At 42.1% G+C, this 27,891-nt stretch overlaps 1 protein-coding gene across 6 annotated transcripts; it reads left to right on the top strand.

The window, feature by feature from the left end:
- Positions 1–77: 77 nt before the first annotated feature.
- LOC115205057 (septin-6) lies at positions 78–27,769 on the top strand. Of its 6 annotated transcripts, none has more exons than XM_029770632.1 (13): positions 78–168; positions 2,390–2,504; positions 4,461–4,656; positions 5,267–5,412; positions 5,627–5,693; positions 6,108–6,294; positions 9,887–10,048; positions 12,399–12,495; positions 13,119–13,287; positions 16,278–16,410; positions 16,607–16,797; positions 19,766–19,814; positions 23,373–27,769. In XM_029770632.1, the coding sequence occupies exons 1-12, from the start codon at positions 139–141 to the stop codon at positions 19,767–19,769; spliced, it is 1,497 nt and encodes a 498-aa protein (XP_029626492.1). In that variant the 5' UTR covers positions 78–138; the 3' UTR covers positions 19,770–19,814; positions 23,373–27,769. The 6 variants fall into 6 exon arrangements, with proteins under 6 accessions (XP_029626492.1, XP_029626493.1, XP_029626490.1 ...); XM_029770633.1 differs by having other exon boundaries at positions 22,097–27,769; XM_029770630.1 differs by lacking the exon at positions 19,766–19,814.
- Positions 27,770–27,891: the final 122 nt, after the last annotated feature.

Below are 27,891 nucleotides of genomic sequence, written 5' to 3'. Positions count from 1 at the left end.
TCCACCTTGCGATGTTTTGAAATGCGGGCTTTTATTTTGAACGTTTCGTCATTACCATAGGAAAGTGACGTCATTGGTAGTGTTGCTAGCAGAATAGTAGTGCAGCTTCCTACATAGGGTCTTCATAAAAAAAGAACCATGGCGGCCACTGAAATAGCTCGGCAAGCGGTGAGTACTATAATTAAGGATGATTTTCTAGTTTTTTTGGGGGCTAGGGCACCGTTATAGCTTGCTAAAATTATTCATTTTGATAAGTATTGGGTGAATTTAACTCAAACGGCATGGATAGATATCGGTGGAAAGCCCCACTCGCCATGGTTGTTGCACCGTTTTTTATAGGCTAACTCGATATCAAATTACCTCTATTACAACGTTATTATCGTAATGATACAATGCATCTAGATAAATATCGCTCATTACGTAACCGCATGATTTATTAAAATACACATTATTGGGAACATTCGATAGTCTGCATTCTGCACGCATGCGTTCGCTTTTATGGTTATCGTTGTGATCCAGTATCCTCATAATTTCGCTATTAAACTGTATATACTTCACATTGATATGCTATTTAAGGATATTGTGACTATGTATTTTATTCTGGACATTTCAAATTTCATGCATATCCGCCGTCTATCGTGGGTTCGATTCTGTTAGTAAGTTAGCCTATCGCGTTGTTTCTGGTCCTGTCAGCCCCGTTACTTTGTTTGCTGGGCGTTGTCTGACGTGCAACACGAATCATATAGGGTACAACTGAGTGGGGATGATTCATATTTGTGTATACTATACACCTAAATAATAACGATGGTAATGTGGATTCATCAAAAGGGGTTGAATTAATTTCAGAATGTGAGAGTGAGTAGGCTTGAAAAGTCACCGGGAGAAGGATTGGTAGTAGCCCGATGTCCGGCAGATGGCGACGTTGAGTCGTTTAGACCATCAATACCGGATCAAATATCGCCATCTGCCGGCCTTTGGGCTCGATTGGTAGGCTAACGTAAATCGCCTTTCCGTTTTGTGTGCGGTTAATTCAACCGAAATGTATCAATGAATGGACGAGAACAAACAAGCATTATGTCATTGTGCAACGTAGATGCGTCTTTGATCCCAAGTAGGCCTTGGGTTTGGGAATGCTGCACATGTAGGCCAGCTGAGGAGTGTTTGTTTAGTCAAGGAAAACCATCTGTTTAACTAATAGCCTTTCAGCTGTTTCAACAGAATTCTAACTATACAATTGACAACTGTTTACCCCAGTCTGCTGAACTATTTTCAACCTCTCCCATTTTAACTGAGCGGATTTTGCAGTCTGCCTCAAAGCCACAATATATTTTCAAAACATTTAGGCTTTTTAGTGGTGGGGTTGCTTCAGTTAAGTCACTATTGAGGGCACTCTTGGCAGTTCCATGTAATCTAAATTCCTTGCGTTCCTGCTCACATAACCATCCTGTGCAGTTCTAGAAGCAGAGAATGTGTGATGATGCAACTTCCTTCACGCGCACACACATTTGTTTTACTGTCCTTGTGGGGACCAAACCCCAAAACCTAACCCCTAACCTTCATTTTAACCCAAACCCTAATTGTAACCCTAAGCCTACAGCCTTCTTCCTTGTGGGGACAGGTGAAATGTACCTGAATTTACCTTGTTTTACGATCCTTGTGCGAACTTCTGGTCCTTACAAGGATAGTAACACCAAAAACAGACACATATACACACACATACACACACACATTCATATCCATATTAGACCCTTATGAATTTAGGGCCAGGCCTGAAACAGGAGGATCCATTCCCTCCTGTATCAAGTTGGGTCATTTGTTATGATACATTTATAACATAGAATTGTTACTCTCACACAAACATGCCATCGTTCTACTGTGCATGGTTTGTTTTCAACACCTGTACAGTCTGTAGCTCTTAAAATGTGATGTTTTACTTTCCATATATGGACATTGTGGTTTCAACGGTCTAGACTGTGCTGTATGCAAATATGTTAGCAGGAAACAGGAAGTGTATCACAGCTAGAGTACCAGAGAAATTAGCTGAGGAGTTATCTTCATATAATACAATGGAATGTGTCTGGCAAAAAAAGCTGAATTGTAGCTTAAACCATAGAAGATTGTAGCTATGGTTAACACTTCAGTTTGTGCCTTAAAAACTGCATTACCAGTAGTTGTGGAAGTGAATGTTTGAAATGTCATATTTCTGTGTAGTCTGGTCCTGCATGAAATGTGTAAACTGAAGTGAAATAATAATATTATGGTCAGCCTAAGTTACGATAGCCTTATCCATACCATCCCTGTTTCATATGCATCTGCCATTATACCCGGTGGTTAATGATTAATTACACACTCAGTGTTTCTAATTTCAAAATCATTCTTTTGTCTTTAGGGAGAAGGTGCTCGTGCCGTCCCTCTAGCCGGCCATGTCGGCTTTGATAGCATGCCCGACCAGCTGGTCAACAAGTCTGTCAACCACGGCTTCTGCTTCAACATCCTCTGTGTCGGTGAGTGTGTCGTGCGTAAAACCTCCCTTTTCTTCTCCTCAAGGCAAAATGGGAGCCCTTCTCCGCCGCAATGTAGGCCTATGTCAGGCGTTTCCACTGCAGCTGTAAACCCAATTCATTCTGTCTTTGACCCACTTTGGTTGCTTCTCACTGGTCAGCAGTCAACTGTGATTACCGTAGCTAATTCATCTTCAGTCAGTCAAGCTATCGTCTGGGACTTGGGGTAGAAATGAAGCCCCTAAAATGATTCCAGTCAAGTGTAATTCCGCGTCTCCCCCCAGTAATTTCAAAGCAATAGACAACAGACATGCATGTTTATTTCACTCCCTATATTAGTGTCTGTCTGTTACAGTATTTCAGAATTAAATTCGGATGCCCTAGGCCTCATTTTGAGGTGGTATACAACTTAGCTGAATGGTATTTGGGCATCATTGACAGATAGAGTTGTCATATAGATCTATTATGGTGAAATGGTCTGGTTATGCCTGTCGTCTTTTAGCCTTATTTTGATTTATATGTTTAAACCAAATGGTACATTTTGTAAATTTTTGTTGAAAGTAGGAAACAGAGAATACAATCCCCTCTCCATTTTTACACACTCTGAATTACTTGAAAGCTATCAGTGGCAATCAAAACATTCCAAAGCAATGCTAGAAGCCGAACGATGCTCTATTATTACAGCCTACTCTAAAGTCAGAGAAAGCAAAACAGTTGTAAACTGCACAGACCTACAGCTTAAAGCCCCAGAAATGCGATCCGGAGGCTTGTGGTTGTGGTCTAAACAAAACAGCAAGAACTGAATCGAGAGCAACAACAAAAAATTCAGCGGTAGTGCAGCCCCATTTGGATTCATAACGACTGCAGTTTTTCTTCACGGAAGTTCGATTTTTAAAATGCTGGTACATTCAAATGTGAACCGTTGGATGTCAGGGCCCAATCTTTAGCATGGGGTTCAGCATGGGCCCCTACCAAAGTGAGATGCTCATAGCTTAGTTCAGCGCTGAGAAGTTTCTATAAGGGTGATGAGAGACCTGAGGTGGACGCTCTCTCTCAGACACAGGCACTGTGCTGCTCCATACTATCCCCCTTTGACTATTTAGTGTGCACTGAGTGAAACCCTGATGCGCCGTTGGCAGTCCTCTGCGTGCTCCATGTGTATATGTGGGGTCAGATGAACATAAATAGGCCTGCATCCCAAATGGCACCCTATATAGCGCACTACTACTACTTTTGACCCAAAAGATTTTCTGGCACTGGGAGAGGAAGGCGGCTGACTCACTTGACTCTGATAGCTTTGAACAGTATGAGTTTGTCAGAACGCATCAGGGCAGCCGTGACTCAGACCCATGCTGCCCTTTTTTTTTTTTTGCCATGGTCTGCTCCAGATATCAACCATAGTGAACATAGGATTAGCTTGTTGAAGCGCTGCCCTACTTACTCTTACAGGCACCCGAGATATTAGACGTTTCTTCGGCATATCTTTTTTTATTCCATTGGAAAGCTCCTCTCCTGCCAAAAGAAGCAGACAAGCCAGAAGGGTTCACACGGAACATTTATGAAGATGTGAAAAATGGGAAGTGTCCATATAATTAACATTCTGGTGGCATGGAGAGATCTGCTCTGCAGCCCCCAGTCCAGATTGTAGAACTGCAATCTTTTCAACAGGGATGTACAGTACTTAAATACTGTCATGTACAGTATGCATGCACAGTATGTAATGTGCCTTTTAAGCCCACATTTATTCTGACAATGGCCCAATCTGGGATATTCTCTGCTGTTTAATGGTCATTTCCAATAATGATATACTGTAGCCTAAACCCATTGATTATTGAAGAATAAAGCTTATAAATGCCCAATGAGCTTAGTACAACTGTCTCACACGAACTCAAACTCCAGATACAGAGTCCACAAATTGAAAGGACACAATAGTGAATTAACTGAAGGTGTGTGTTTTAGGGGAAACGGGCCTGGGCAAGTCCACTCTTATGGACACCCTGTTCAACACCAAGTTCGAGGGCGAGCCCACCCAGCACAACCAGCCGGGCGTGCAGCTCAAGTCCAACACATACGAGCTCCAAGAGAGCAACGTGCGCCTCAAGCTGACCGTGGTCAACACTGTGGGCTTCGGAGACCAGATTAACAAAGAGGACAGGTGAGAGACAATGACGTAGATTAACATGAATATAACGTGTGTGTGTGTGTGTGTGTGTGTGTGTGTGTGTGTGTGTGTGTGTGTGTGTGTGTGTGACTTTGGTAAGAGAGCCCCAGGTTCCTCTTCATGTGTCTAAGAGATGTTTAGATTGCACAAGAACTTACGAGTCACATTCATTAGGCACAAAACAGAAGAAAACTGATGAATACGATCCTCGTGTTTCTATACCACTACCAAGAATATGTTATTTTTCACGGCAGTGGTAGTTTGTGAATGTCACTCATTAATTGTGCATGCTTGAGATGCCCCCTATGAAGTGTGGACTTCAGGTCACCCCCTCTGGAGTCTGGTAGAACATTAGGTACCACTCTTATTCCACTTGTGTTATCCCTCTCCCGTACCTTATTGAAACACAATAGAAATATCGATAGTCTGAGACTTGAGCCAGGAGTCTTCAGGGGTAAACCATACAGTGTTTTGTCCGTGGGAAAGGGAGGACTACTCTACCTGTCACTTTCTCCCCTGATGGAAACATTCTAGTCAACATGGGAATCTAATTGTCTCCACTCTCTCGCCCTCCTGTCATGTGATCCTCATTCCTCGTCATGAGCGATCACAGAGAGAAAGGATGGATGATGTCATGTGAGCGCCACGCCAGGCAGCTCTCTCTAACCTCAGTCCGTCCCAGGCCTCTCTATCTGCTCTTGTTAGGGCACCGAGGGGGAGGCTGTGCTACTTACAGGAACCCTCTTGTAGGTCAGTGCTCCAGGTTCACACTGCTTCACATCAGTATCAAATGGTGGATGGATGAATGTGAGCTAAGGGCTAGCAGTTAGCGGCATCCATCACAAAGATGAGGCCAGTTATATGAGCAACCATTCGGCTAGCTTCTTATGAGGAGGAGTGGAGGTGTGTTGGAGGCCGGGGGTTAGACCTGTGTTTAATCAGAGGTTCCATCTCTCCTTCGTAGGTGCGGTGCACCTTTCCCTTCATTGGCGGTGGTATGCCTTTGATGCCTCTCCTCTGCTCCCTGATCCGTGAGCTCCCAAATATCTTCCACCACCAGGTTCTGCCTGATGACTCCCAGCTAATGAGACCCAGCTCAGCTGAATGAGGGATCAGCAGGTTCTTTATAGGGAGCTGAGCTGTACTCACTTAGCGAGCTAGCTACCTCCCACTGACTACACTCTGGGATTAAAGAACAAACTGGTTTTAATCTCTCACTTAAGAGATGCTTTACAACACCTTCTGATATAAGGCGGTGGAAGTGTCTTCATTTTGAGTGAGACATTTAAAAAAAGGCAAAGGTATAGCTACCCTTGAATCCTTCATAGACAATAGTAAGATACTTTCTCTTTTTGGTGCTCCGCTGTCATAAACCTAGTTTCCTTATTACCTGTTTATCATGCGTTTATAACACATTAGTAACACTTATGTTTTTCTCTCCTCAGCTACAAGTCTATTGTTGAGTTTATCGACACCCAGTTCGAGGCCTATCTGCAGGAGGAGCTGAAAATCAAGCGCACGCTACATAGCTACCACGACACACGCATCCACGCCTGCCTGTACTTCATCGCGCCCACCGGACACTCCCTCAAGTCCCTGGACCTGGTAACTATGAAGAAACTGGACAGCAAGGTGAGCTGCAAAGCTAGCTAATTACACTATGATTCCAATGGGTTCAATTCCTGCATGGGCCAGATATAGTAAACCAAGTTGGTCTATATGTGTCACTGTCAATGTTGGCTTTTCTGTAAGTCGCTTTGGCTCAAGATATCTGCTAAATTACCATATTACGCGATCCATTCATTGACCTCTGCTGATTTGAAGTGTCACGTGAAAAGCAGTCTCCCTAATATGATGGTAACCTCAGTTGAAGGGTCATATTTTTGTCATAGCTATTTATAAAATGCAGGGGGGGAAAGAGAAAGCTCTCTAGCCTCAAGATGATGGTGGCTCATAAACTCTTCCACACACTTTGCACGCTCACAGATGCGCTCCTGTCCTGTGACAGCGTCGGCGTAGGTCAGCCGTGAAATGCAGGCCCTTGGTCGTCACGGTGACTGCTCACCCTGTTTTCCTAATGCCACCCCAAAAAGCCCTATTTGCATAGAGACTTCCTGGATTTCGGAGAAAGGGGCTCCTCAGTGTTTTTGCCAGAGCAGCTGTACCCTACCCACCTCTCACAACAGTGTGATCTTTGATCCAGAGCAGAAGCCTCCCTGTGTATACATCACACGGCCCTTAGCATCAGCCAAGCATCATTGCTACTAGCGACTGTGAAGCCCTCAAAGGACTAGTGCTACTGGATGGCGTTTGAGTCCGGGCAAAACTGAGTGGAAAAAAAAGTTGCTTGTGCAGGAGGAAGTGCAGTGTTTCTTGAGTTTATGGGCAACAAGTGGTGGTGGGTGGGTGTTTGACAAAGACCCCCCCTGCCTCCTTGTGCTTCTCCAGTCCTGTGGGCTCCATTTAAAGATATTTGGATATACTGTATCTCTTCCCTCCCTCTCTCTTCATGTTCTGCTTCTGTTTGCACCAAACATGGGGGCTGGAGGAAGTGTTTCTTCTGAGTTAGCTGGATCAGTAGGCTCTCATCATTAACAATGTGTATGGAGAGCTCTTCACGAGATGGAGCATGCGTTGGAGGTTCACTACTACTACTCTCTCTCACTACTCTCTCTGGTAAATGCTTTTACTGCTCTGCGCTGCCAAAAATCTCTACTTTCGTTCCAAGCTCTGATTATGTCAGAAATGCACATAGATAAGCCCGAATCGAAAATGCACAAACATCCCTGAAGCTAGTAGAGACTAGAGGTGTACAGATATAAAAAGACAAGCTACATTTATTTTTTGTTTTCGTATCCGGCTAGATGACCAAGGCATCCAGAGAAACATTAGGAAGGGAGGGAAGACCCATATCTCAGGGTCTATTCATATCCTCTCTTGGCCAGATGTTTACCCACTTGTCTCAGGAGGTTTAGCTAGCTAGCTGTGATGACCTGGCTGCATAGGAGATGCTCGCATGTAAATGTGATTTCAGTTTTTAATTTTTTTATATAAATTAGAAAACATTTCTAAAAACCTTTTTTTGCTTTGTCATTATTGGGTATTGTGTGTAGATAAATGAGGGGGGGGGGGGAAACTATTTAATCCATTTTAGAATAAGGCTGTAACGTAACGAAATGTGGAAAAAGTGAAGGGGTCTTAATACTTTCTGAATGCACTGTATGTGCTTATTATAGATTCATCTTATTCCTATACTTAAAATAATTCTCAGTGTAGAAGCTCCATCAAAGGGCTTTTTAGTCCAGGACTAGGCTTCATCTTTATCTGGGAAACCAACCATTAATGTGTGCAGCTGAGACAGGTTTTGTATGAAATTGGGATAGGGGGCAGTATTGAGAATTTTGGAAAAAATATGTGCCCATTTTTAACTGCCTCCTACACCAACTCAGAAGCTAGAATATGCATATTATTGTTCAGGTTTGGATAGAAAACACTCTGAATTTTCTAAAACTGTTTGAATGGTGTCTGTGAGTATAACATAACTCCTATGGCAGGCAAAAACCTGACAAGGTTTCATGCAGGAAGTACCCTGTCTGACAAGGAGTCGTGCGTCTTGCATCTGTTTATTGAAAAGTAAGGATCTTAGCTGTAACGTGACAATTCCCAGGGCTCCGATAGGCTCTCAGAACCCGGGAAATACCTGAAGGTTGACGAGGCAGCCTCAGGCTGAAACACATTATCGCCTTTGGTAAGTGGCGGATCAGAGGACCTTTGAATGAGGCGCGTGCACGATTCGCTCCTGAGGAGAAATTTAATTCGGCTGTTTAGGCTCAATGCATATTCCCGGTCGGAATATTATCGCTTTTCTACGAGATAAATGGCATAAAAATTGGTTTTAAACAGCGGTTGACATGCTTCGAAGTACGGTAATGGAATATTTAGAATTTTTTTGTCACGCCAATGCGCCATGCGCGAGACCGTGATGTAGCATTCTGATAGTGTCTAGAACTCACGAACAAAACGTCGCTGTTTGGATATAACGATGGATTATTTGGGACCAAACCAACATTTGTTATTGAAGTAGAAGTCCTGGCAGTGTATTCTGACGAAGAACAAGCAAGGTAAGAACATTTTTCTTATAGGAAATGTGATTTTGGTGGAGGCTGACCTGGGTGGGTGTCTAAATAGCTAGCCCTGTGATGCCGGGCTATGTACTTAGATTATTGCAAAATGTGCTTCATCCGAAAAGCTATTTTAAAATCGGACATATCGAGTGCATAGAGGAGTAATGTATCTATAATTCTTAAAATAATTGTTATGCTTTTTGTGAACGTTTATCATGAGTAATTTAGCAAACTGTTAGTAAATTCCCCGGAAGTTTGCGGGGGTTATGCTTTTTCTGAACGTCACATGCTAATGTAAAAAGCTGTTTTTTGATATAAATATGAACTTGATTGAACAGACATGCATGTATTGTATAACACAATGTCCTAGGTGTGTCATCTGATGAAGATCATGAAAGGTTAGTGCTGCATTTAGCTGTGGTTTGGGCTTATGTGACATGATATGCTAGCTTGAAAAATGGGTGTCTGATTATTTCTGGCTGGGCACTCTGCTGACATAATCTAATGTTTTGCTTTCGTTGTAAAGCCTTTTTGAAATCGGTTAGATTAACGAGATTCTTGTCTTTAAATAGCTGTAAAATAGTCATATGTTTGAGAAATTGAAGTAATAGTATTTCTAACGATTCAAAAATCGCGCCACTGGATTTCAGTGGCTGTTACGTAGGTGGGACGAGTTCGTCCCACATGCGCCAGAGAGGTTAATGTGTGCAGCTGAGACAGGTTTTGTATGAAATATAATTATTCATGGCTTCTGTTGGGAAAGTAGACCCCATTTAAACAATTTAGTTTCAGTTGTTGTTTTGTCCTAGTGAAAGTATAGTGTTGTAAATTGCATTTGCCATGAGCCTCAAAGCCAGTCTTTTATTTGGCTATATCCCAAAGTATAGGCATTATTTGCTTGCACCTTGTCATTGTGTCTTCAAAATAATTGTGATTCAGTATGTTTTTATCTTGATGCAAGTCCGTAAGGTATAACAAGATCTGTGTTATTTGTATGTATTTTGATGGATTGTTTTGTATACATGCAGCACACATAATTTCCTCATCAGCAGATAGCCTAATAACCTTTTAGAATCTAATTTAATCTCCTCAAATGAAAGGTCAACATCATCCCCATCATTGCCAAATCTGACGCTATCTCCAAGAGCGAGCTGACCAAGTTCAAGATCAAGATCACCAGTGAGCTGGTCAGCAACGGCGTTCAGATCTACCAGTTCCCCACCGACGACGAGACGGTGGCAGAGATCAACTCCACCATGAACGTAAGCTAACCCTTCTCTGATGCCGCTCATTTTAGTTCAGTAACATTTCAGCAAGTTTTATCAATACGAACTTACTAGTTATAGTTGAGAAGTATAAGTGTGACTGACAAGGTTTGATTAGGGAGAAATATCATATGATACGATACTTGATTGTCTGTTTTCATGGAAGATATTTTTGTGAGGACAGGCACATTTGGGCTCCCGAGTGGCGCAGCGGTCTTAGGCACGGCACCTCAGTGCAAGAGGCGTCACTGCAGTCCCTGGTTCGAGTCCAGGCTGGAGCACATCCGGCCGTGATTGGGAGTCCCATAGGGCGGCGCACAATTGGTCCACCGTCGTCCGGGTTTGGCTGGGCTAGGCCGTCATTGTAAATAAGAATTTGTTCTTAACTGATTTGCCTAGTTAAAAAAAAAAAATTATAACAATAATTAGAAAACAATATACATACAATATAGTGGACAAATACAGTAGATATGGTTGTGTATCTGTACCCCTCATGTGAGAATCCTTTCACTATGAGTTCTGGGTCATTTATTCAGTTAATTCTCAGAACACTAAAACAACATGCAGCACTAGAGCAGGATACGAGCACCATTTGTGTCCACACAGGGAGGGGACAGTGTAGGACAGTCAGCTAGCTCTCAGACAACAGGGCCAAATGAGCGGACAATGACGAGCGAATAGAGAATGCCAATGCTTCTGACTGAGCACTGAGCAGACCCCAGCTGATTTGCGTTTGACAGTTAGCTCGAGGCTCTCGCCCTCCGTTCTTACGACGACGCTAACACTGGCAGAAAGGTAAACAACCCGACCACTGCAGTGAGAAGCACTCCCTGTCTATGAAAATGAGCTATTCTTGTTGGAAGTAGGGAACGAACGTACAGTGCTGCTTGAAAGTATGTGTGAACCCCCCCCCCCGTGCAAGGGGAAGACTATAAAATCATCTCAAAAAGATTTGAGCTCCATCAGTCCACTGTTCTGCAAATCATTTACAAATGGAGAGCCTTTAACATGACAGCAACTCAGCCTAGAAGTGGACACCCTTCCAAAATATCCCCAAGAGCCACAAGAACAATAATACATCAGGTAAAAGCAAACCCAAACATAACATGTAGAGATGTGTAGATCTCCCTTGCTGCATCTTGGATAACTGTGCATGCTTCAATAATAATAAGAACACTGAATCCAAATGCCATTCATGGGAGGGTTGCTAGGAAGAAGCCTCTGCAGAGACCATCTGGACAAACCTGAAGGTTTCTGGAAGTCCATTCTCTGGACCGATGAGTCCAAATTGACCTTTTTGGTCACAATCAACACTGCTATGTTTGGCAAAAACCCAACACTGCCTACTACCAAAATAACCTTATCCCAGCAGTTAAGCATGGTGATGCGAATGTCAAGATCTGGGGCTGCTTTTCCTCCTCTGGACCTGGACGACTCCATCATTAAGGGAACCATGAATTCTGAGGTTCTTAAATTCTGAGATTCTTGAACAGAACGTCAGGCCATCAGTCAAGAAGTTAAAGCTGGGCCGAAAAGTGGGGTCTTCCAACAAGACAACAAATTTACCAAAGAATTTACCTAAATCCAATCGAGATGCTGAAGCGGGCAGTTCATGCCAGACACTCCTCAAAACTCACTCAATTGGCTGAGTTCTGTAAGGAGTGGGCAAAAATCCCTCAAAATCAAATCAAAGTTTATTTGTCACGTGCGCCGAATACAACAGGTGTAGACCTTACAGTGAAATGCTTACTTACAGGCTCTAACCAACAGTGCAAAAAAGGTATTAGGTGAACAATAGGTAAGTAATTAAATAAAAACAACAGTAAAAAAGACAGTGAAAAATAACAGTAGAGAGGCTATATACAGTAGCGAGGCTATAACATGTTTTTACTGCCTATAGGAGACGTTTACTCCAAATTATCGCTGCTAATGGAGGTGCCACAAGCTATTGACTAAAGGGGTTCACATTTTTGCACACATCAAATTTGAGTTTCTGTTAAATAAACCACTTTTGTTAAATAATCAATGAAAATATATAATTTTTTTTGTTTACTTGCAATGTCTTTATTACGAATTGGGGTTTAGATAAGGATCTTATGTTTATTTTAATATTTTATAGCAAAAATAATGACCAGCCCTGTAGGGTTCACATACCTTCAAGCAGCACTGTATATGAATTTGCAATTTTAGGCCTAACATGACATGTCACTTGTAATTCAGTTTGTAACTGGTTCACTCTGTAATTGGTTGGCCTGTCAAGAGATATGCTCCAATTTATCCAAATCTAAACAAATAAATAATGGAGTTATGTAATAGAGTGAATCCTTTCTCCACTACGGCTCTGCAGGGCCATTTGCCGTTCGCCGTTGTGGGAAGCACGGAGGAAGTAAAGATCGGCAACAAGATGGTGAAAGCGCGGCAGTACCCCTGGGGAACGGTGCAGGGTAAGCTAGGTCACGAATCACAGAGGAAATGGTAGGGGGATCCTCCCGCCACCATTTCCCTCCCAATCATTCCGCCCTAACTTCCTAAACAACTGCATTCATACCGTCAAGAGGGAAGCCGTCACTGCTGCTTATGTCATCTCATTCATGTTTGTCTATTTAACGCTATGTGGCTCCACTCTTGCATAAATGTATAACCTACAGCAGCTGTTGCTTGAGTCATGTCACTTAGATGGGGGAAAAACCGAATCCCGTGTCAGAACTTTTTGAGGATTCTACGGATTTATTGATTTCTCTCAAACAAGTCAATAATGCTTGAAAAGTGGTAGATTGTGAAACCTGTGACAATTATCAGAGAATGTTACTGACTTACCATAGGAATGTAAATGTGAAATGTCTCGTTATTTGGTTTCCTATGTTGTGCTCGTACGTATGTCGGTTTAGGCTGTCTGTGGATACGTGGGGGTTAGTATGAACTACACCTAGCCCTGTCCTCACATGGAACACAAATACAATAGTGCTGGCCCGATGCTGTCTCTGACGTTTTGCTCCACACTCTACTCAGTTCACTCTATGGGGCGTGTGTGTCTGTGTGTGCGCGTGTGTGTGTGTGTTGTCGGCAGTGGAGAATGAGAACCACTGTGACTTTGTGAAGCTGCGGGAGATGCTGATCCGGGTAAACATGGAGGACCTGCGGGAGCAGACACACACGCGCCACTATGAGCTCTACCGCCGCTGCAAGCTGGAGGAGATGGGATTCAAGGACACGGACCCCGACTGCAAACCCTTCAGGTGCGGCTGTTTCCCTTCATATTTCCTCCTTATTTCCTGTTTTCTCTTTCCTCCCTACATCCTTCCGAGACTGCGTCACAATTCTCCACCCTGCACACTTCCTGTCATGGATGTAGCTCTTTACACTTGTACCCGTATTCGGGTTGGAAATGGCAGATTTGGATACTGATAAGCACCTAAATTGGAACGCAGTGGATGTACCGTAACATGTTATACATGATGTCAGAGCTCAGGGTCTCCACTTCACAGATCTGTGTGGGTTTTGACTGACAGCCTTTCTGAACTTGAGCACCGCACGCGACAAGAAGTTGCCCCCATCCCTCCTGATAATTGGGCGACTTTTGCTAATGTTTTGTTGTCTGAGTGAGGGAAAAGCTTTAAATTAAGAGGACTCAAATGTATTTTGAAAGATGAGACATTGAGGAATAAAATAAATACTGCTTTGATGTTATACAAGCAAGCCAAACACCCGTGAGTCCAAATGTGCACTCCACATTTCCATATCATAAAACCCATGTAATATATAGGATCACTATGTTAATCACTATGTTTGATGTACAGTTACAAGCATCTGAAAGCACTCATGACTCCATTCCATGCGCACCAAAATTACCATCTGCTTCTCTGAATTGCCTTGTGAAGCCTAACACTGTAAGATCGTATTCAGAATGGACAGATTGCGATTTATAATGGACCATTTTTGGATTGTGTAAACAACAACAGTAATTGTGTAAAGGCGGGGCAGGGCTGTGTTCCAAACAAAACAACTACGAGTGTGCTTACTGTAGTTCCTCAGCGGCACAGCTAGGAGAGCTCAAAAAACTCTTCCTTGAGTCATAAAAGTGCATTGTTGAAATTACTTAGGAACTGTGCACGCTTTGAGAGGTGTGTGGCCACTTGGAAACATTAGTTAAATCTCTCACTCCAATCCGTGTCATTTTTTTGTCTTATGTTGCACCTACCCCAAATTTTCTAAGAATATTCTTATCATGTTACTGAATGTATCCAGAGTATTTTCAGATTTTGTTATCAACAAATGTGGCGAAAAGTACAGTAAATGTTAAATGCACATAAAATCAACAGGTGAATTGTTGTGTCCTCACTTTTTGTCTAATAATTTCCCTAGAATTTCCAAACTGTTCTCTTTTAATTGCCACCATGGTTATACATATGCGTTCCATATTTCTTCTGTAAGAAACATTGAAATTTAGCCCTATCCATATAGGCCAATTCCCACGAGTGAAAGGGGTTTTAACAATGGTTGAAACTTTGGAATCACTACTTTCCACTTCCTACCACCCCCTTAGTTAATCACAACCACTTTTTGCATTCTGATTTCAATTACAGTCTGATGTAATTCACTGTAATGTGAATGTAGGGACATAGTACTAACATACAGTGCCTTCGGAAAGTATTCAGACCCCTTGACTTTTTCCACATTTTGTTATGTTACAGCCTTATTCTAAAATTGATTAAATAAAACAATTTATTCAGCAATCTACACACACACACACACACACACACACACACACACACACACACCCATAATGACAAAGCGAAACAGGTTTCTACTAATTTTAGCTAATATATTAAAAACAAAAAACAGATACCTTATTTACATAAGTATTGAGCTGAGGTGCATCCTGTTTCCATGGATCATCCTTGAGATGTTTCTACAACTTGATTGGAGTCGACCTGTGGTAAATTCAATTGATTGGACATGATGTGGAAAGGCACACACCTGTCTATATACGGTCCCACAGTTGACAGTGCATGTCAGAGCAAAAACCAAGCCGTGAGATCGAAGGAATTGGCCGTAGAGCTCTGAGACAGGATTGTGTTGAGGCACAGATCTAGGGAAGGGTACCAAAACATTTCTGCTGCTTTTAAGGTCCCCAAGAACACAGTGGCTTCCATCATTCTTAAATGGAAGAAGTTTGGAAGCACCAAGACTCTTCTTAGAGCTGGCCTCCCGGCCAAACTGAGCAATCGGTCTGGTCAATCTGACCAGAGTTCCTCTGTGGAGATGGGAGAACCTTCCAGAAGGACAACCATCTCTGCAGCATTCCACCAATTAGGCCTTTATGGTAGAGTGGCCAGACGGAAGCCACTCCTCAGTAAAAGGCACATGACAGCCCGCTTGGAGTTTGCCAAAACGCACTTATAGACTCTCAGACCATGAGAAACAAGATTCTCTGGTATGATGAAACAAAGATTGAACTCTTTGGCCTGAATGCCAAGGAAATGTGGCACCATCCCTACGGTGAAGCATGGTGGTGGTGGCAGCATCATGCTGTGGGGATGTTTTTCAGCACAAGGGACTGGGAGACTAGTCAGGGTCGAGAGAAATCCTTGATGAAAACCTGCTCCAATGCGCTCAGGACCTCAGACTGGGGCAAGCGTTCACCTTCCAACAGGACAACGACCCTAAGCACACAGCCAAGACAACGCAGGAGTGGCTTCGGGACAAGTCTCTGAATGTTCTTGAGTGGCCCAGCCAGAGACAGGACTTGAAACCGATTGAAAATCTCTGAAGAGGCCTGAAAATAGCTGTGCAGCAACACTCCCCATCCAACCTGACAGAGCTTGAGAGGATCTGCAGAGAAGAATGGAAGAAACTCCCCAAATACAGGTGTGCCAAGCTTGTAGCGTCATACCCAAGAAGACTCGAGGCTGTAATTGCTGCCAAAGGTGCTTCAACAAAGTACTGAGTAAAGGGTCTGAATACTTATGTAAATGCGATATTTCAGTTTTTTTTTATGAATTAGCAAACATTTCTAAAAAAAAAAACAACAGTTTTTTGTTTGTCATTATGGGGTATTGTGTGTGGATTGATGAGGGGAAAATGGATTTTAATCAGTTTTAGTATAAGGCTGTAACCTAACAAAACGTGGAAAAGGTCAAGGGGTATGAATACTTTCCGAACGCACTGTATATGACTCATTAGTATGACTTCATTTCTGAATTTCCTCTTCCTGTGTGGACCCCAGTCTGCAGGAGACGTACGAGGCCAAGAGGAACGAGTTCATGGGTGACCTGCAGAAGAAGGAGGAGGAGATGAGGCAGATGTTCGTCCAAAGAGTCAAGGAAAAGGAAGCCGAACTGAAGGAGGCCGAGAAAGAGGTGCGTGTTTGTGTGTGTACAGGAATGTTTCTCCATTACCAATTAAATGCTTTAATTCCGCCACATCATCACCAATCCTACCAACCTCACAAGAACTAGGGTTACATGTGCCACATCTCTATTTGTACTCAAAGCTACAGTTATCACACCTTCTAAATGAGTTTCTGAGATGTGAGTTTTCTCCCTCGCCACACAGCTGCACGAGAAGTTTGACCGGCTCAAGAAGCTGCACCAGGATGAGAAGAAGAAGCTGGAGGACAAGAAGAAATCCCTGGATGACGAGCTCAACGGCTTCAAGCAGAAAAAGACGGCCGCCGAGCTCCTGCAGTCCCAGGCCCAGCAGGCAGGGGGCTCCACCACACTCAAGAGGGACAAGGAGAGGAAAAAGTAAGTATCTCCTTCCACGTTCAACTCCCTCCTCCTCACACAGCAGGTATAGGTGTTCAGGGTAATTTTCATTAGGCACCCAAACAGAAGATAACGTCACGAAACAGGGAGAGACTACCTGGACCTGTCAAATGAGAAACGCACATTTTCATGTTCCATTGCGAAACGTTTTAACACGTTTTCTGTTGCGTGCCCTAATGAACACAACCCAGCTATCCTTGAGGATTCCTTAGGTATACTGGACCGGAGCTGTCTGGATGTTACAACCTGATCTAGGAGGATCAAAGAACAACTGGATAAATTGTCACTATAGTGTTTCCCCTGGATCGTTTTCCAGGTAGGGCGCAAAGGCCCCCAAATCAACATTTAGGGCCTCATTAACCAAAATGAGAGGTGTCCGCCCAAACAATAATACGGGAAACACTAGGTCATTAATTCTACTTAGAATAGATGCCATCTAAATTATTTTTTTCCCCAAAATAATGAGTAAATGTATTATTGTCCCTCCCTATCCCATGTATGCACAGTGGCAAGAAAAAGTATGTGAACCCTTTGGAAATACCTGGATTTCTGCATAAATTGGTAATACAATGTTATCTAAGTCACAACAATAGACAAACACAGTCTGCTTAAACTAATAACACACAAACAATTATACGTTTTCATGTCTTCATTGAACACACCGTGTAAACATTCACAGTCCAGGGTGGGAAAAGTATGTGAACCCTTGGATTTAATAACTGGTTGACCCTCCTTTGGCAGCAATAACCTCAACCAAACGTTTTCTGTAGTTGCGGATCAGACCTGCACAACGGTCTGTACGGTCTTCACAAAACTGTTTCAGTTCAGCAATATTCTTGGGACGTCTGGTTTGAACCGCTCTCTTGAGGTCATGCCACAGCGTCTCAATCGGGTTGAGGTCAGGACTTTTGACTGGGCCACTCCAGAAGGCGTATTTTCTTCTGTTGAAGCCATTCTGTTCATTTACTTCTGTGTTTTGGGTCGTTGTCATGTTGCATCACCCAACTTCTGTTGAGCTTCAGTTGGCGGACAGATAGCCTTACAGATGGCCCTTCCAGCTTTATGCAAGTCAACAGTTTTTAATCTTAGGTTTTCTGTTCGAGGCATGGGTCACATCAGACAATGCTTCTTGTGGATAGCAAACTCAAATTTTGTGAGTGTTTTTTATAGGGCAGGGCAGCTCTAACCAACATCTCCAATCTCGTCTCATTGATTGGACTCCAGATTAGCTGACTCCTGACTCCAATTAGCTTTTGGAGAAGTCATTAGCCTATGGGTTCACATATTTTTCCCAACATACACTGTGAATGTTTAAATGATGTATTCATCATTTGTCTGTTTGTCTGTTGTTGTGACCTAGATGAAGATCAGATACAATTTTATGACCAGTTTATGCAGAAATCCAGGTAATTCCAAAGTGTTCACATGCTTTTTCTTGCCACTGTACATCTGGTGATACAGAAGATGGACTAATCAAAATATAAACGTTGTATGCATGTGGACCACTTTACGGGTGCACGACACTGTACACTGTTGCATCAGCCGCACCTCAGGAATGAAGAGGCCTGGCGCACACCACACGTAAACAAATGACAAAGTCATTGATCAAAGTTTTCATTTGCCTTATGTCGATGCATTTCTAGGAACTCTTTTCCTGACCACCGCTTTGGCTTGTCCCATTAATGTCACCAAGCACTGAGTGGTTTCTCTCCCTAGTCTAATGGATTAGCGATAACTAACGTAGCTGGCTCTGATGACATTGAAATGGAGGAGCAATAGATGAATAGACGCTCCCTAAGGCTTAGTTTAGCAGTTTAGCAAGCGTTTGCTCTTATGCCTTCGTAACTATGGTATAGAGGTGGACTTGCTATTTTTCTCCTCCAAAATGAACACACACATGCACCAGAGATTAGAATCGCTGTCACTTTACTAGGATTTTACATTGTTTTCTATCCACCTTTATTATACAGAGTACTGTAGCTAGTAATATCCTGAACCCTTCTCTGGCCCTCAACGTCAACCAGATACATCTAGATTAGATTTGGTATTACAGTAATCTGATTGTATTGACCCCAGGCTAGTGAGACTGCTGGTATAGGTCTATATCACATAGGAATGTTGGTTCAGTAATTGTGATGTTTTGTTTTACCCGTAGTATCGGGCTACAGTAGTAGGGCCGCGTTGACAGTTAGAGAGGTTGTTGTCGTGGGTCCCTACATGTTGGTAATCACTCCTGGTTGTTTATTCAAACTGATGCGAGCCCTGCCACCTGCCCTGTTAGAAAGGATGAAGACACTTGCACTGAGAAAGGTTTTTTTATTTTTTATTCTAAATTCTTTTCTTTACAGTTCTTCTGTCATTTCTCTCTGCTATCTCTAAACTCTGTAGTTTTTCCTCCTCCCTTTCACTTAATGTTTCTGGGTTACTGATCAAAACATTATTGGCCAGTTTCCCGGACACAGATTAAGCATTGACCTGGACTAAAAAGCCTAGCTTAGTCTTGTCTGAGAAACCGGCCCTATGAATGCTAGTTAGTACTTCCTCATTTGCTAAACCTTTGGATCCCAAACTTGGCCTATCTATTTCCTTATCTTGTTCAAAACATAATCCTGTTGATAGCTTGGGCTACAAAACAATGTTTTATTCAGTCACCAAAGGACATGAGCATGGCATGCTTTAATGAGTGGTGTAGATGTGACATGGAGAATGTGTATGTGTTGCCGTGTTTAAGACCACTCGGAAACTCAGAAATGTCCAACTTGGAAACTTGTTGTAGAAAGATAAGGGCCGAGTTTCCCACTTGGAAAATATCTGAATCAATCAATAGGATGCTCTACACCCATAAAATATGTACATTTGAACTCCGAGGTTCCGAGTTGTCTTGAATGCACCATATGTCTCCCATGAGTCCATGTGTCACCTATGTTGCATCCATGCTGTTTTACAGTTAACTCCTCCCCCCATTTGCTGCATGCTGCATGAGACATCTTGTCCTGGTAAGGCTTGCTCACTCAACTGTTCCCCTGGTAACCAATGACAAAAAGCACATCTATTTAAATACAAAAAAAAACAACAACATGTAAATCAAATGTCAGTTAAACACATATTTGAACTTAAATGAGAAGGACAAGGAAGTCCTTAAATGTAATTACTTTTTAAAATGTATTTAAGTAACAGTATTTTAACTTCTAGTAGCTGTTAGAAATGCAGGCAACATCTGTACAGTAGGCCTACTTTCAAAACATATTAGTTTACATTTTATACTAATCGGACCTGGGTTCAAATACATGTGCATTTGATTATTTGGTATTTCAAATACTTTTGTCTGTGTATTTGAGTATTTTAAAATACATAGCTTAAAACAAATACTTTTATTTCAGTATTTGAATTATTTGTAAAAAAAATATATAATAAAAATAGTCAACCAAATAGTTTTTGAGAGTATTTTCAAATACACTACATGGCCAAAAGTATGTGGACAGCTTCTCGTTGAACATCTCATTCCAAATTCATGGGCCTTAATAGTTGGTCCAACCTTTGCTGCTATAACAGCCTCCACTCTTCTGGGATGGCTTTTCACTAGATGTTGGAACATTGATGGTGGGACTTGCTTCCATTCAGCAACAAGAGCATTAGTGAGCTCGGGCACTGATGTTGGGCGATTAGACCTGGCTCGCAGTCGCCGTTCCAATTCATCCCAAAGGTTTTCGATGGGGTTGAGGTCAGGGCTCTGTGCAGGCCAGTAAAGATCTCGAAACCATTTCTGTAAGGACCTGATTTTGTGCACGGGGGCATTGTCATGCTAAAACAGGAAAGATGTCTAACTTTAATAAATAAAGATCTTTAGGGTTACGGTATATTTTGGAGTGTTATACATTTTCATAAACAATGTGGGATGGCAGTATCAAACTGTTGCCACAAAGTTGGATGCACAGAATTGTCTAGAATGTCACTGTAGCGTTAAGATTTCCCTTCACTGGAACTAAGGGGCCTAGCCCGAACCATGAAAAACAGCCCCAGACCATTGTTCCTCCTCCACCAAACTTTACAGTTTATTTATTTTTATTTTTCCTTTATTTGACTAGGCAAGTCAGTTAAGAACAAATTCTTATTTACAATGACAGCCTAGGACCAGTTAACTGCCTTGTTCAGAGCAGAATTACAGATTTTTACCTTGTTAGCTCAGGGATTCGATCTAGCAACCTTTTGGTTACTGGCCCAACGCTCTAACCACTAGGCTACCTGCCGCCCCACAGCTGGCACTATGCATTGGGGCAGGTAGCGTTCTCCTGGCATCCGCCAAACCCACATTCGTCTGACGGACTGCCAGATGGTGGCACGTGATTCATCACTCCAGAGAATGCATTTCCACTGTTCCAGTGTCCAATGGCGGCGAGCTTTAACACCACTCCAGCCAGCGCTTGGAATTGCACATGGTGACCTTAGGCTTGGACTCCACGGCTGCTCGGCCATGGAAACCCATTTCATGACGCTCCCGACGAACAGTTCTTGTGCTGACATTGCTTCCAGAGGCAGTTTGGAACTCGGTAGTGAGTGTTGCAAGTTTGGCGGAGGAGGAATAATGGTCTGGGGTTGTTTTTCATGGTTCGGCTAGCCCCCTTAATTCCAGCGAAGGGAAATCTTAATGCTGCTGCATACAATAACATTCTGTGCTCCCAATTTTGTGGCAACAGTTTCGGGAAGGCCCTTTCCTGTTTCCGCATGACAATTCCCCCCTGAACAAAGCAAGGTCCATACAGAATTGGTTTGTTGAGATCGGTGTGGAAGAACTTGACTGGCCTGCACAGAGCCCTTACCTCAACCCCATCAAACACATTTGAGATGAATTGGAACGCCGACTGCGAGCCAGGCCTAATCGCCCAACATCAGTGCCTGACCTCGCAAATGCTCTTGTTGCTGAATGGAAGCAAGTCCCACCAGAAATGTTCCAACATCTCGTGGAAAGCCTTCCCAGAACAGTGGAGGCTGTTATAGCTGTAAAGGTTGGACCAACTCCATATTAATGCCCATGATTGTGGAATGAGATGTTCAACGAGCAGGTGTCCACATACTTTTGGTCATGTAGTGTACATTAAAATATTCAACTTGTCTTTTCAAATAAAATATATCTGAATACTTATTCGAATGTATTTGAGATATTTAAAACAGTATTTGAAATCAGGTCTGATACTAATTCAATACAACAAATCTTTGTAACAAATCCTATGACATTTGTGTTCCTACATTTTATTAATGTCTGTATCCACCCACGGCTTAGCTGAAGATGACATCACTGCTGCAGAAGTGGATCATATCCTGTGGTTGGCTGTGCCTGTGCCAGCCTCTAAAAGAGTTTCAAATTAAATCAGCAAGTTTATTAGCCTCTGTCTGATGTGCTGACCCATCTGCCCTCTGAAACCACAACAATCTGCTTTTGTGGTCCGGCCCTGCCTACCCACTACACAAAGAGCATTCAGAGCCCAGCAGAAACTGCAGGATCGCACTAGTGCGCCGTTCCGCCTTAGAGCCAAGTCTTGTGTATGGGGATTTTTTTATAGCATTTTTTTCTTGATCCTTCAGTTATTTGACGCCTAGCTCTTTGATGATTCCATTTTTTTTGTTAAATGAGAGCTACACTTTTCGTACAGATTCAGCCATAGAGGGTGGGAAAGGAAGACATCTGTCTTGCGATTTGTAAACTGCTGCTCCTGGGCTGGCTCATCTTCCAAGACTTTAGTTAAACGTGATGAAAAACAGCCTGCTGTCTCAGCGTTGCTGTGTCATTCTGGACAACGTTCACAGGAAATGAGCAGTGTGAAATGAACAGACAAATCAACCATAGAGAGACACTGCATTTTTCTAAGGCCCTGTAGGAGCAACTTCAGAATGGATTGGTGAACTTTATAATAGTCAATTCAGGATAAATGATCTAGTTTGTAATAATCATGTATCCCTCCCTAGTTAATTTCGGAAACAGAAATGTTGCTAGATAGCAACGTTTATATTCATTTATTTACACTAGACGATTTACCGTGGTTAACATTTACATCTGTGTTAGTCCATTAAGTAAGTAGCCTTACACAAGGCCTGGATGGTTAATAGGAGCAGGAGCCTATCTCCTGTGACTGTAGCGTGAGGCAGCTTGACGTACAAGCAGACCCCCTGGACAGGACGCTAGTTTATCGCAGGGCCTTAACCTCCAATATATCTCCTTAATGCTGAGTGTCAAGCAGAGACGCATCGGGTCCCATCTTTAGTCCTTGCTATGACTCCGACGGGAACTCCAAACCTTCTAATCTCAGGGTGGAAGCTCTTACCACAAGGCCACTGAGTTGGTGTGTTAGCTCTTTAGCACACCAAATAAACGTTCTTTCAACATATACTCTAAATCTCCCCACCTCCATACACTCATAAGTCTTATTAACAGTAACAACCTTAACACATGTTCCTTCCGACATTACATTTGACCAATAACATGAATGATTCTGTCATTTGATTAAAAAGTATGTCTACTAGTGTTGTTAACGCGTAATGGTCCTTCTCTCTATTTCCAGTTCAGGATTCCTGTAGAAAAGTGCTTCCTCCCTCAGCCAGCTGTGAATGAGTTTTCACCCCATCCTTGGCAGTGCCATGCTGTTCTCTGTGCCCTCCTATCCTCCTCCTTTCCCCCCATTCCAACCCCCGCACATGCCCCTGCTCTGAGGAAGAATCCAGCCATTACTGTGAATGGGAATCTTTGACTCGAATGCATGCTTGTTTTTTACATTTTTTACAAGCCATCATTCTGCATTTGCCTGTTGTTGTTTTTTTTATGTTGGAAGGTAGACATTCTCTTTTTGTTGTTAGCCTGTTCCGCATGACTGAGTGTGCTTTTAACTTTAACATGCGCAACTACTGTTTTGACGGGCAGGAGTTTGTGGAGGCTAAGGTGAAACGCACATCAGCTATGGTCTGACCAAGCGAGTGGTGTGTATGTGTGTGTGGCATGTAATCCGTGCTCATTGCATATACTTGGCAGGGGCAACAAATTCACGTCCATGTTTCATACTACCACTATTCTACTCACTCCAGCGGTATCCTAAACCACTCCAGTAGTTTTAGATAATGAAGATGTGCACCGACATCGTATTGGCACACACAATGCACAATTATTGAAAATGAAGACAAAATCGTAGTATGTTTTAAATGAGGGCATGTTGTCCACCGCCCATCAAGAGAGTAGCCTGGTCCCAGATCTGTTTGTGCTTTTTGCCTACTCCAAACATTGCATGACTATCAGTGACAGTTAGTTGGCATAGCGCAAACAAACTGGCGCTGAGGCTATCAAGACAGTGAGTGTTAATAGTGAACCGCTGATGTTATTTCATCTTAGCCTGGTGCATGTGAAGATATTCGTGCTTGTCATCTCTTTGCCATACCTCATTGTTTATAATATACTTTATGTTATCTGCATACTTGTTAGCTTTTGACATTTTACACAAATATGATTTTGTATATTTCTAGTGCAATTGTGACTTTTTGATATATATATATATATATATAAAGCACATTTTAAACAAATAACAATCATGTAGGGATCAGTATTACACTTGTATCAGTGTTACACAAAAATACTTAATATCCAAAGGAAATAAAGCGTGAATTTTACCAAATATTTCAACTGTGGCCACGATTATTGTGTATGAAATGCATAATGAAGCAGTATTTTAAACGTACGGTATGTGAGTGGGTTCTGCAAATGTGAGGATACAAGGGTTTCACATAGATTCTGATTACAGTTGAAAACACTTGGTTTGGTCTAGATACTTAACTCCTTCAAGGGCTTTGAGATATCACGCCATTGTTATTGTCAAAACAACTCTCCTTACAGAGGAAAATTGTCTGCAAACCTGAATTCATAGGGCTGGATTCTAACTTGGACTTTCTTATTAATCATGCCTTGGAAGTCAATAGAACACTTGCATGAGCATTTAAGTTAGGTGCATAAATGGCAAGTTAGTATTCAGCACTGTTTTTGTCCGAACAGAGCCAGTAGTCGTTCTCCATTCCTCCTAGAGAAACGGGATTGGAACATTCCTTTGTTTGGCAGATGAGTGTGAGCGCCAATGAGATTGTTGGTTTTTATTTTCAACTCCACTTCCTTCACATCTGTATCTTGAGGACAGGATGTTGTTTATCAGAAAAATATTTCTAAGAACCCCCACACCACTTTCCACAAATATGTCTGTGTCCTTGCTCAATAAAACCCACATGCCTTTGTATGATGACACAGGTCAGACAGTTGGTCTGATGAGTCAAATGTCCACAGATATAGGTATTTCGTTTTTCGTCTAAATGTATGGAAATGAGTCGCTTACGTACTTACACATTCTTGTACAGTGGTGTAGTAGGTATGGTTTACAACTTCTCACGATCCCTTCTCAAATTGCTCTTTGTCTCAATGTCTCTGGGGAACTGTTGTCCTAAGCTCTATGGGTTGGCAGGGTGTGCCTTGGTGTGTGGTCATTCATACATACTGTGCTTTAGTTCCCCTGCTCACTGCTCTGTGTGTATTTACCTTTCCTTTGCAGTAATCCCTGGCTCTGCACTGAGTAGGTGCTTCCACCCTCAAGCTTTGCTAAGGGACCAGGCTTTGTGGGTAGCGGGTACCCCAAGGCTGAGGAGAGGCATTGTGAACCCACCCTTCTGGGTTAAAAAAAAAAACCATTCATCTGCTTTATGTATTAACAAAAGGATACCCCTATCTGTATTTCATTGCTGCTCTATGTGCTCACTCTGTGGCTAAATCTGTCTTTTGCGTATGGTTATGCTTTTTTGTCATGTCGTGTTCTTGCTGTGCTGACTGACTAATATCAATATTTGCTTTTTGCTTCTGTAGGGATAGATATTTTCTGGACTGTTTTTGTTGTGCACTTCTTGGTAGTTTTTCCATCATTATTAGGTTTAAGATTGTCTGTTTGATTTATTAACTGACACTGAATACCTTTTTTGTATTTACAGAGGACATAATATCTGCTGCAAGCAGTTCTCATAAGCAATTTATTCAATGTTTTAAATCTGTATTATGCTCAAAGTGAATTGGTCAGCTCAAGTACTGTAGTATTGTATTATATGAGTAGTTATTTTTTTAGCTTACCACACAGACATTGCATTTGTAACAGAGTTAGTGTCATTTGAAGTACAGTAGCAACTATACATGCGTTAGGAAAACCCAAATACGTACTAACGTCCTTCCCAAAATGTCAGTAATCCTTCTGGTAGGCACTGTTGCTCTCCCTGACTGCTTGGGCATCTCTTGTAACCTTGCATTTGTCTCCTTTCTCTCTAGCTTCTTTTAATCTGTCTTGGCCACCTGTCTGAAGAGGGGATTGCAGCTTCAACAAGAACTAAGCACCCATTTCCTCTTCCTGTCTTTTCTCACTGCATCAACCTTTTTTAACTTCCATCTCATCTGCTTTGTTGAACATGGCCGTATGTGGACTTCACATGGTATTTTTTGGATAGTTTACCTTTTGCCACCTAATCAAGGTACACTTTGGCAAGTGGGAGTCCTTCACTGATAATATTTTTGCAGATCTGTCTTGGTGTATGAATGAACAAAGCTTTGTTCAGGTGCTCAGGTAGGATTCTAAACAGTTGTTCAAGAGAAAAACATTAAACCAATAGTTTCATCATACCATATGTGGCAGAGCCAAGGCTCTGGATGAATTTATATTTTGCATAAAACTATCAGAACTTAATTGACAGTACATTTTAAGAAAGTCTTTATGTAATAATGTTCAATCATATATTCAGTCCATTTTGAGAAGGACTCTGTTTTGAAATAACCATTACTATTCCAAATAGCCTATTAATGTGCTCATCACTCAAAGGGGGGTTATGATTTTTTTTATTTAACTAGGCAAGTCAGTTAAGAACAAATGTTTATTTACAATGACGGCCTACCCCGGCCATAGCCTAACCCGGACGACGCTGGGCCAATTGTGCGCCGCCCTATGGGACTCCCAGTCACGGCCAATTGTGATACAGCCTGGAATTGAACCAGGGTCTGTAGTGACACCTCTAGCACTGAGATGCAGGGCCTTAGACTGATGCACCACTCGGGAGCCCCTATGAATACAAATAGCACAACCCAGATCTCAATAAAGCACTGATAAACCCGACATATTCAATTGGTGATTGATAGTGTGACGTCTTGCGTGTGAGTAGTAGAAACTTTTGTCAATACGGATTTAAAAACCATAGGACAATTGCGATCCAAATAAATACAGTATTCTTTGTTCACTGCATCGGTTGTTTCATTCGAACTTAGAAGAGCCAAAGACATGTTCATGTCAAGCACTTATTTAGTGAAAACACCTTTTCCATGCTGAAATACCATGTAGGTCACATTTAATGCCCTTTACGCATTGTGCTTTAACTACCATCAGTCTATTCCGTATTTTGCATGTCTTATGCTCTTTTTTTTTATTTCATCACCTCTGTGATCTTGACCTTATGCTCCCCATTGTACTTTTCTCCCCTAACAGTTCTGTTTTGCACTCTTTCACATTTGATGCTCTATTGTTTGGACCAGTTTTATCTTGTTTATTACTAGTTGTTATGTGCAGTTATACCCCTCTCCACAATTTCCGGCACCCATATTGCCAAATATTACAATGAGATGGAGTTGAATCCTAGATACAGATAGATACTCATGCATTTGTATAATTTATAAGGATATATTTTGTGTATGGAAGTGGAGACCTGTTTATGAAATATGACCTTTTGGACGTGACTCTTCTCTCTGTGTAAAGTTACATTTTGGTTATAAGAAATTGCCATAAATTTTTCTAGCATCTGCCATAATCACCCCTCCTAGTCAATTACCTGTCCACACCACAAATTAATGATAAAATATGTGATTGTAGTTTGATTCCATTTATGTAAATTTTCAATAAAATTATGATGATAAAGTGTGTATTTGTTTTTTATGCCAAATGACTTAGTTGTGCAAATAATAAACATTGAGGACAGGTTATAGAGTATAATCACTTATTAAAATGAACCCACATTTTTTGTGCACTATAAAAG

Source organism: Salmo trutta, chromosome 13, assembly GCF_901001165.1.
Source record: "Salmo trutta chromosome 13, fSalTru1.1, whole genome shotgun sequence".
Taxonomy (NCBI): Eukaryota; Metazoa; Chordata; class Actinopteri; order Salmoniformes; family Salmonidae; genus Salmo; species Salmo trutta.
Note: the sequence above shows the minus strand (reverse complement) of the source record. Positions and strands in the feature narration are given on the sequence as shown.

What these genes read in the sequence shown, in the direction of transcription:
- LOC115205057 (XM_029770629.1), top strand. Translation starts at nt 139, where the DNA reads ATGGCGGCCACTGAAATAGCTCGGCAAGCG. An exon ending in CTTCAACATCCTCTGTGTCG is followed by an intron (nt 2,505 to 4,460) that starts GTGAGTGTGTCG and finishes TGTGTGTTTTAG; the next exon opens with GGGAAACGGGCCTGGGCAAG. An exon ending in CCCGACTGCAAACCCTTCAG is followed by an intron (nt 13,288 to 16,277) that starts GTGCGGCTGTTT and finishes TGTGGACCCCAG; the next exon opens with TCTGCAGGAGACGTACGAGG.